We start from the raw sequence: 9,964 nt of genomic DNA, 5'->3' as shown, positions 1-9,964 counted from the left end.
GGCGCCAGGGAAAGGCAGGGCGAGGGCTGCGCATAGTGCTGAGGAGGAATGGTAGAAGGGGCCCTACTGCTTTAAATACCTCCGTGGGGGACCCTGGTGTGAGAGTCCGCTGTTCTGCCCCACGGAGGGAACCGTCTGCAGGCAGTGGTGCTCGCAGAGGGGACTGGCAACAGCCTGGCGTGGCAGGGAGAAGTGTCCAAACCTCACAAAATGCCTCAGAAAATGCAGTGCAGGAGGAAGCATCACATATCCTTTGGCTCCGAGATTGTGTGCAGGGGTGTGTAATTTCTTCCTTAAGGGTTACTACTAACATTTGAACATCGGTGTGCATTTTAAGCCAGTTTTACACTGTGAGTAAAGTGAAATCCTAAATATAAAGCAGAGCCAGAATCGCTTTTACTCTTTTAAGCGGTGCCACACAGAATTACGGAGTTCACAAGAGTAACCCAAGATGGTTCTAGGGTTTCTTGAGGGGAGCTCTGAGTTACCTGGCCATTACAAACACTTTCTCCTGATAGTGGCGAAAACAGATGGGTGGCTTTTACCTCACTGGTCAAATCCTTGGTGTGTTACCAAATTCATTCAGTTACTCAGTTGTTCAGTTTGGACTGACAATGGATGCAAAGTATTTGAGATGAATTCTTTGGAAGATATTTATAGCTTTATTAGGCAAAAATTTGCCAATGTTATAAGCAAAAAAAGTTGTTTCATTTTTTTTTTTCCTGTAAGGCAAAGAGTATCAGAAAAATATTTGGGTTCATCCCTGACTCACTGAGGAAGTCACCTAAGCGTAGGATGTTATTAGGAATCCTGAGTGTGTGTTCGGTCTTTTAAGACACTGGCATAGATATGAAAAGGAATTGAACTGAATAGCTGAAGCTACTAGTTTCCCTTTAAGGGAGATGTAAAGGGAAGAGGGAAAATCCTACTGGAACATTTTAGAATTAAACTAGAAAAAGATGTAAATGGTTTCTGTAAGACAAAAATGTACTTAAAGAAGCTTCAACAAGGTGTGTAGCACCATCTCTTTTGCAGTTACCATAACTTGCCTTAAGTCTCCTCAGACTGCTATCTGTCTGCTGGGGTAACTGGCTCTCTGCAGTGAAAAAGGATCTTGAGTTTCTGAATGCCAGAAAAACTTCTCTTTCCTTTGTATATCTGGGGCGGGGGGGGCGGGACATTCCTTACTGTGCAGTTTTTAGATCCGCGTGGCTGATCGTACGTGGGCATCTGACAGATCTGTCTCATTCATGCTTCGCTCACTGGGGTTGTAGGGGCTGTTGCCCTTGTGTTTGATGGCTATTCCATAGTCCCCTGGTAGCTCCACACCCTTCACACCTTTCAGAGTTTTATTGGTAAGTCACTGTCTTTTAATTCCAACATAGAGCTCTAAGATGGCATTTGAGTATTCTGGGGGAGAAAAGGGGTTATTTTTTCTTCCTGTTTTTCTCCTGCAAGTAACAAATCAGAGCAAAGGTTTTTTACTCTAGGAAATAGAGGAGTTTAGCAGGTGGGGTGTAGCTCTCCTGGGCTCAGCCCTGAGCTCCTTGCTCAGGCCAAGCTTTCACTCAGAGGTCAAATGAAGTAAAGAGAAGTTTTGTCTGGGATTTAAGAAAGAGGTTCCATAGCAGTAAAGTGAGTTTAAGGTAACAACAAGATCATCCAAGGGATTATTTTTTAACAGGCATTTACAATGGAAGTGATGATAGGTGTGTCTGAAAGTATGACACTGTGAGCAAGAAGAAAGGTATTTTTTCAAGTCCTCATTTAAACAAGTTTATAAAGTGAATTATGGAACCTCTGCCATTGTGTTTTGTATATATGTACATGACCAAATGCCATTAGGTTTCACTGGAAATTATAGTAGTTGATTCTGTCCCTCCACGTCTGCCAGTTTGCCTGGAATGACATGGTGATGCTGCAGACTTTGTGCAGGGTGACTACCTTTATTGTATTTAATTTATCAGAGTTATAAACCTGGTAGTAAAGGAGATGCCTGATTGTTTAGTGTTTTCTCTTTTAACAGGATTTTTTTCTGGTAGTTAAATCTAGACGATTTAGAAGATAACCTAAATCCAAATATTTTAGACTGTCACAAGAAGTGAAAGAAAATATGGACTGAATTCAGACAAGGGAATGTTAGGTTTCTAAATAATTCCTAAGGGACATTTTTTAGATATACCAGTATAATAAAATCGTAAATACACCAGGTATCGTAATCTGGTAATGTATGTAACATAGGTGGTTATTTGTGTGTGTGTATGTGTGCATATGTGTATATAAATACATACACAAATACATGTATGAGTAAAATGATAAAACTATTTGGATTCTATGAAAATTATAAATAATTAAAGTATCCTATTTCACACACTTGATATGTAGTGCTGAACCTTTTCACTGACATAATCAGAAATAGAAATAATAACTGGCAAATTTATAGATGCCAGATGGTAATTATTTCTCTCCTGTATAGGGATATATATGACATCATAGCTTTTAAAATTTATTCTCTCTTCTTGCTTGTTCTCTTTGTCACAGACACACACACACACCATCCACAAAGTGGTTTTGTGCATGTACTAAACTCAGTAATTAATGGCACAACACTGATTCTTAAACAGAATGCTATGCCAGTTTTTATGAACTGCCCATTTTTCAATAATTGTCTCAGAGAAATTATTTTCTAAGTGACACAAACTATAGATGACTCCCAGTTATAATTAAATGATCCCAAGGCTTGTGAAATTCTTGCTTTTCATACCATAGAATTGGATTGCTTTCTGAGACAGGTTCTCCATCATTCCCTAGCAGGTATTTCTGCATAAATGTCACAAAATATAGATAAAGGTGTTTCATTTCTTAGTCTGAATTTTTTCCAAGCACAGAAAGAAAAAATGTCTCCCTTCACAATCCATATGTAAGATTAGGGCTTAACAATTGTGTAGCTCTGTATTTCAGCATATCTGGAAGTAGTACTGTACAGCTGAAGTTTATGTAATAGAACAAAAGCAGGCTTGGATTGTTCTCAGCTGAAATACTGAGTTGTGGCTATTCAAATTTAGATGTAGGTATTTTATTGTTGAACTTTAATGGTAACAACTCAGATGTTTTGTGAGCTCTGAGGCCTCTGGTTTTGTTGGATGTAATTTAATCATTATTTGTGTCAAGGCACCCCTTTAAAAGTGTTGGTGTGATTTTTGGATGAATTACGTTGGCTTTAAGAATTACTAACTGGAGCATGTATTGACATTGAAGAAAGGTACGGGACCTGGATTTCTGAGAACCCTCCAGCCAGTGGAGATATATATCTTTGCATTGCCCTTGGAAATTATGTCCTTCGCATATATATGTATTATGGGTAATACACAATTGTAGTGCAGGCAATGATTGCTGCAATCATACTAAGATGAATGCTGAGGTTTTCACCTCTGTATGGTTGAGAGGCTGTGAAGTATCTGCTCACTGCTTAAACATTTTGTGTGCAGGATGAATCTTCAGACTCTGACATACAGAAATAAATCGTTTAATTAATGTAAGCATTAGAGTACCTTTTTTAAAGTGTATCCTTTGAGAAATGGATCGTGTCACGTCTTTGGTGTCCTGAATTATCTCAGCCTGGACATTGTTGTCTTGTAGTAAAAAGAAAAAAACATCTTCAGTAGCATTAGTGAATAGACGATGTTTGAGAATAAATTAGGTGGCATTATTTGCCATCTTTCCCTTACTTTTTACAAATTGTGATTTTTTTTTCTTCCACTAATCACTAGATAATTGTTCAGTAAATATAATACTGAGAATAGTACATTTTCTAAGTGGTAAATTCCTACCTGTAATGATGAATGCCTTTTCTTCTTGGGAATTGTAAGACAGATGGCTATTTGGACAAGAAGTATAAATATAAAAATTAAAGGAGTAAAGTGTAATTCAGTTATATTTTTTAAATATTCTGAGATTTTAAAAAAAGACAATCAGTCTTTTCTGATAGTGTTTTTTTGCATGCAGATTGTTATATCTGAATTATAAGTATTTCTGAAGGTATTGAAGTTACCTAAAGGTAAAGTCTTATATTTTGTTTTCAGATGAAAGTTGACATATAAAATATAGAAGTGTGTTCATAAGGAGACTGAAATGTACTTCTTAAATATATTCAAGTACATATATTTGAATCAGGAACAGACCAAGGATAACAGAAGTGATACCAGCAGATAGTAGCTTGTTTCTCAATTTAAGGCAGCTTGTGAGGAATCTGATCTTAAAAAAAGAATTCTTGTACTTAAGGCCTTCCAAATCAGCAATTGTGTTGCTGCGTAGAATTGGACATGGGAAGCCTATCATACATGAAGTGGTGGAAACTATTGAGAAAATATATCAGTTGTTTGTCACAGAAGTAGGGTCATAGTATGCAATTTTATTTTTCCAAGAAAATCTCTGTGCACAGTTGCTGAAGTGCTCTTGAGGTTTCTTTTTGGTTTGTTGTTTTTTAAATAATGTTGCAGTCCATGTGGTTCAGTAACACCAGCTGTCAGGACACTAGGGGAAATGCCACAGAAACCTTTCCGACATTCCTCTCAGAATTTCTTGTTCTTCCCAATATTTCAAGTTATTCAAATAGTTCTTTCTTTTTAGAAATAAAGACTAGGCTTTGAGAATGTCCTTGTTGGTGTACATATTCCAAAATTAAACTGTAAATTCCATAGGTTTTGAGTTATTATTTTTCTGTGTTTGTACAGTATGAAAGTAGCAGAGACCTGGGACATTACTAACCTCCTGAATGCTGGAGTAAATAAGTCCTGATAACAATAAAATGACTAGAGTTAGGCAAACTTTGTATCACACTCTGATACAAATACAGTCACATTAATAGTAGGAATATTCTGCTTAATTGAACTGATTTCCATCTGTTCTTTTCTAACAATAGGCAAGAACAGTTAGAGGCATGTCAGGTAGAGGAAACAGAGACATCATGGTTTTAAAATATTTAAATCTTGTAGAAATTCTAGTTATGAATCTTTCTTATCTGTTATGTAGAGATACTTAAACCTGTATTGGCTTGGTGAAAGCACTAAACGTCCCACTTCTGTGCTCACCAAAACTTATGGCTGCATGGTTACAGGGTTATGGAATCACAGAATCATAGCATGGTTTGGGTTGGAAAGGACCTTAAAGATCGTCTGGTTCCAACCCCCCTGCCATGGGGGAGTTGGTTATGTAGTTCTTAACATGTGTGCAATATTTTGCAAAAGGAAGCGCACTTAAGAAGTGTCATTTGTTGAGGATCAATCTGTTGTGCCCTGGCATTGTGTGATTATGAGGTTTTTTTTAACATTGCTCTAATTGCTCTGATGTTCTTATTGTAGGTTAGAAATCTGAAACAATGGGTGACTGGAGCTTTCTGGGGAGACTGTTAGAGAATGCACAGGAGCACTCCACGGTTATTGGCAAGGTTTGGCTGACGGTACTGTTTATCTTCAGGATACTGGTGCTGGGGGCTGCTGCTGAGGAGGTCTGGGGAGACGAGCAGTCGGACTTTACGTGCAACACTCAACAACCTGGTTGTGAAAATGTTTGCTATGACAAAGCCTTCCCCATTTCTCACATCCGCTTCTGGGTGCTGCAGATCATTTTCGTCTCCACTCCCACCCTCATCTACCTGGGCCATGTGCTGCACATCGTACGCATGGAGGAGAAGAGGAAAGAGAAAGAAGAGCTGAAAAAGAAGGGAAACGTCAAAGACAGCAACTACCCAGGGGCAGCAGTGCCTGGAAGTGGTGGTGGAGCAGGCAGCAATAACATCAAAGATCCTTTTGGCAAAAGGGGGAAGGAGAGGCTGCCGATCCGTGATGAACGTGGTAGAATCCGTATGGGGGGTGCCCTGCTCCGTACCTACGTCTTCAACATAATTTTCAAGACACTGTTTGAGGTGGGCTTCATTGTGGGCCAGTACTTCCTATATGGCTTCGAGCTAAAGCCAGTCTACCAGTGCAGCCGTTCACCTTGCCCCCACACTGTGGACTGCTTCATCTCAAGGCCCACTGAGAAGACCATCTTCATAATTTTCATGTTGGTGGTGGCCTCTGTCTCCCTGCTGCTGAACATGCTTGAGATCTATCACTTGGGGTGGAAGAAGCTTAAGCAGGGCATGACAAGCCGGTACAGCCTTGAGATGCCTGTTGCAACAATGACACCAGTCATGGTAACAGGGGAGCCCAAACCTGTTGCCCTGCCACCACCAGCAGCACCTGTGGTGGTAACAACTGCTGTGCCCCACCCTGTTCTGCCTGACACCCATGCTGTCACACCGCTGCTAACCCCAGTGACCATGGCATCGTACTATCCTGCGGCTGCTCCAAGACCACGGCCTCCCTCCAACACGGCCTCCATGGCCAGTTACCGTGTTGCTCCACCAGTTCCTGAGGAGAGGCATCGTGCTGTAACTCCCACACCCATCTCCACTCCTGTCACCATCCCAACTCCCATCCCCACGCCTACGCCAGCTGTCATCAACTACTTCAACAGCAACAGACGTGCCCTGGCGACCGAGCAGAACTGGGTCAACATGGCAGCTGAGCAGCAGGGGAAGGTGCCCTCCAGTTCGGCAGGCTCCTCTACCCCCTGCAGTGTCCGGCATCCACTTCCAGAGCAGGAAGAGCCACTGGAGCAGCTACTCCCACCCCCAGCTGGGCCGCTTCTTGCCATGGCCAACAGTGGCAGCAGTACCAGCCTGAGTGGGGCAAGTGGCAGCAAGTGTGATGTGGAGGGTGAGGAGGAGGTGTCAGAGGAGCGGTCTGTCTCAGCTGCCTGCACCACTGTGGAGATGCATGAGCCACCGCTGCTCGTAGACATGCGGCGCTTGAGCAGGGCCAGTAAGTCGAGCAGCTGCAGAGCCAGGTCGGATGACCTGGCCGTGTAGTGCAGTCGCCTCTGCTCAGAGGAGCAGGTGATGGAAGGCAGAGCGGGCAGAGGAGCTGCCCAGGGAGGCCAAACCTGGTGTGGGTGGGAAGGCCTGGGTTTCAAACTTTGACGCTTGCTGTTTTTGCACTCTGTGAGTTGTAGTGGGAAAAATAGCAACATTTTCTAATAGGTCAGGGGTGGCCGAAGCGCAGCCCGTGAGCCAGGGGACCAATCCCGCTTTCCTTCGTGTCCATGGCAGGTCTCCCAAAGGCAGCCATAGGGGAGGCCTGCACAGATAACAGGTGATGATGGTAGCTGGTCATGTGCCCTGAGGCTGACTTTCATCTGAGAAAAATGTTAATATCCCTAGTGCCCATGTGCCCGGCCGTCATCTCCCTCTTGCCGCCCTTGCTTTCACTTCCACCCTTTTTCACATAAGCTCTACACGAGTGGATGCTATGGCTTGTTTTCTTCCTCTTAAATCTTAGGTAGCCCTATGGCAAACATCAGGGTGGCATATTGCCAGTTGGCACCTGTCATCTCTACGGACCAACTTGCCATATTAAAAGTGATTCAGTCTCTTCCATATAACATGACTTAATGAAGCCTTTATGCTCATGGCAAATCACCAGTGTGGTCCTTGGCTGGGCAAAGTTTAGGTAACCCCTGTAATAGATTTTTGAGGTTCATCTTTCTATAATTTTTTTTTTTACTCTTGACCTGTTAGGAAGCGTTCAGTTTGACCTTCCATCCAGTGTTTGCCGACCATGATCATACCATGTTTTTAAGCCCACAAATATGTTTGAGCATGTTTGATTATAATTTTAGATGACTTCTGAAATGGCCTAGAGGAGGACAGGAGTTTAAACCACACCTCAGAAATTATTACACAGAACAATTTATCTTCAGAAAGCAAGGATTATGATTTCAATACATTGTGGCCCCATACGTTGCCCATGGACAAACAATAGGATAAAGTACAGCTCTGCATTTTAAACTATTAGATATCAGCTTAGGTTTGTTGGAAAAATGCTTTTTAGAAGTAAACTTGAGAGTGCTTATTTTTAAGTATTTGAACATTTTGAGAGTAATTTTGATCTGTAGGTTTAAAGTTGCTTGACTCTGTACTTAATAATTTTAGTTTGATCTTTGATCTTACAAGAAAATGTAAGGGGAAAGAAACTTAGTAATGGTAAAATTCCCAAAACATTATTTCCTGTTGTGTTCTACCCTTTCGTTTAACAATCTGTGGTGTCTTACAGGTCAGTGAAAACAAATTTAGACAATATTGTATTGCAGAAAAGGTGGCTAAAATATCTGGGCAACATGCTAGTGGTTGAAGGGTGTATTCTGATCCCACTGAAGACACTTGCAGAATTTCCATTCAATTTAACAAGGAGCAAGATTTGGGGATGGATCTTGTAGGCCTTATTCAAGCAAAGCTAACATTCATATGGAGTTTTGGGAGCCTGCTTTTGAAATTTTGTGTTTCCCTTAAAAATGGGTGGAGGAAACTACTGGGTATTTTTTTTCTAAGGTGAAGCTTTCCTTACAACTGACTCTGTCCTTCATTCCTCTGTAACAAGTATTCTGACAGACATTAGTCAGAATTTTGAATGCCTGATAAGGCTTGGGAGAGTTTAGGTACCAAAGGAATGCAGGATTTGGCCCATCTTCTGTTCTAAGCAAAAGCCAAAAAGAACTGAAGCTCAGAGTCAGTCCTATTGCTGCTATAAATTGGAAGTACTGTAATTGGAGAAGAGCAGTCAAACACACTGGGACAGCCCTTTGCATCTTCAATGTATTTGGTCTGGCAGTGCACTCCTTACTCAGGCAAAGCAAGGTCACCCTGTAGCAAATAGTTACAATCACCAGTTATCTCTGCTGTTAAGTATTTTCTTGAATGTGTTTATTTTATTCAACAGTTAAAATACATTCTCACCACTCAAGATTAAACATTTATTTTTACTGCTTTCTGAGTAGACACAAAGAGTTTCTCATGATCAGAAGCGCTGTTCTGCAATGCATGAGCATGTTGTCTCATGAGTTCTTTGACCTGCTTGTGGTGAACCAGGTGAGGAGAAGTTGTGCTTTTAAGATCAGCTTAAGTTCCATCATGTAACTATACAGCGTTAAGCTTCTTGGTTACCTGCAGTTTCATTTGGAGCCCAGTAATTGTTTCTTCATTTAAGCCCAGGTAACTGTGTTGGCAGAACTACCCCTTAGTGCTTACAAGTCTTTCTGCTGCCACTGATTTTAGGGCAGACACTGCATTAAGAGTCAATATACAGTAGTACAATAAAGATATTTACTCTTAGATGTTCAGCTTCAGGCATGCTCTTGTGAATTTTCTATGTTATAAGCCATAAAAATCCCTTTCTGCAAGAAAGCTAAAAGCTAAATTCTGCTTTCTGTTGTATCCATGCAACTATGCTGAACTTAGACTACAGTTTGTAAAGTTGCCTAGATGTAAACAAAGGCAGAGTTTAACATTCAAAATTTTTAGATTTGCTAGGATCTGTAGTAGCGGTTTTGTAAGTTTTGCTAAATGCCAAGTAAATATATTGCTGAAATAATGTAATATGCATCTCTGTATTTTAGTACATGAAAATTCATGGGCTATATTTTCCTTTCTTTTATGCTCTGAAGAAGGAAGTCAAAGTATCTCTGGAGTGTATTCATATAAACCAGCCCACCTGGAATGTATGCTTTTTTGTATTAACACCTGAGAGCAAAAGTGACTTGTTTGATGGAGCTCTGAACCTTGCAGTCCTTACTTTAGTACAACCCTCACAGAGTGTGTCCTGCAGGATTGCATCCATGTTGTATATAAAAAATAACAACAGAGATAGGTTTAACTTAGGACCAACAGATACCCAGTCTGCCTTTTTGAAGTTAATGTGTGTGGTTAGACCTGTAGAGAGTTCAGGTGCTTTTGTGGAATGCATGGTATTTTCAGGCAGAGTAACTACTGGAAAGCTATAACAGATAATTTTTCCTGTTAGGTGAAGCTCAGAGGGAGAAACGTAATTCTATTTCAACCCCTAAGAGAAATCTGATGGAGCAGCCT

The 9,964-nt window shown here is 41.0% G+C and overlaps 1 protein-coding gene across 1 annotated transcript; it reads left to right on the top strand.

The window, feature by feature from the left end:
• Positions 1-5,377: 5,377 nt before the first annotated feature.
• On the top strand, positions 5,378-6,913 carry LOC104471882 (gap junction alpha-3 protein). The gene has a single exon (XM_010087378.1). The coding sequence runs from the start codon at positions 5,378-5,380 to the stop codon at positions 6,911-6,913; it is 1,536 nt and encodes a 511-aa protein (XP_010085680.1).
• Positions 6,914-9,964: the final 3,051 nt, after the last annotated feature.

This window comes from Pterocles gutturalis, unplaced genomic scaffold, assembly GCF_000699245.1.
Source record: "Pterocles gutturalis isolate BGI_N339 unplaced genomic scaffold, ASM69924v1 scaffold8936, whole genome shotgun sequence".
NCBI lineage: Eukaryota > Metazoa > Chordata > Aves > Pterocliformes > Pteroclidae > Pterocles > Pterocles gutturalis.
Note: the sequence above shows the minus strand (reverse complement) of the source record. Positions and strands in the feature narration are given on the sequence as shown.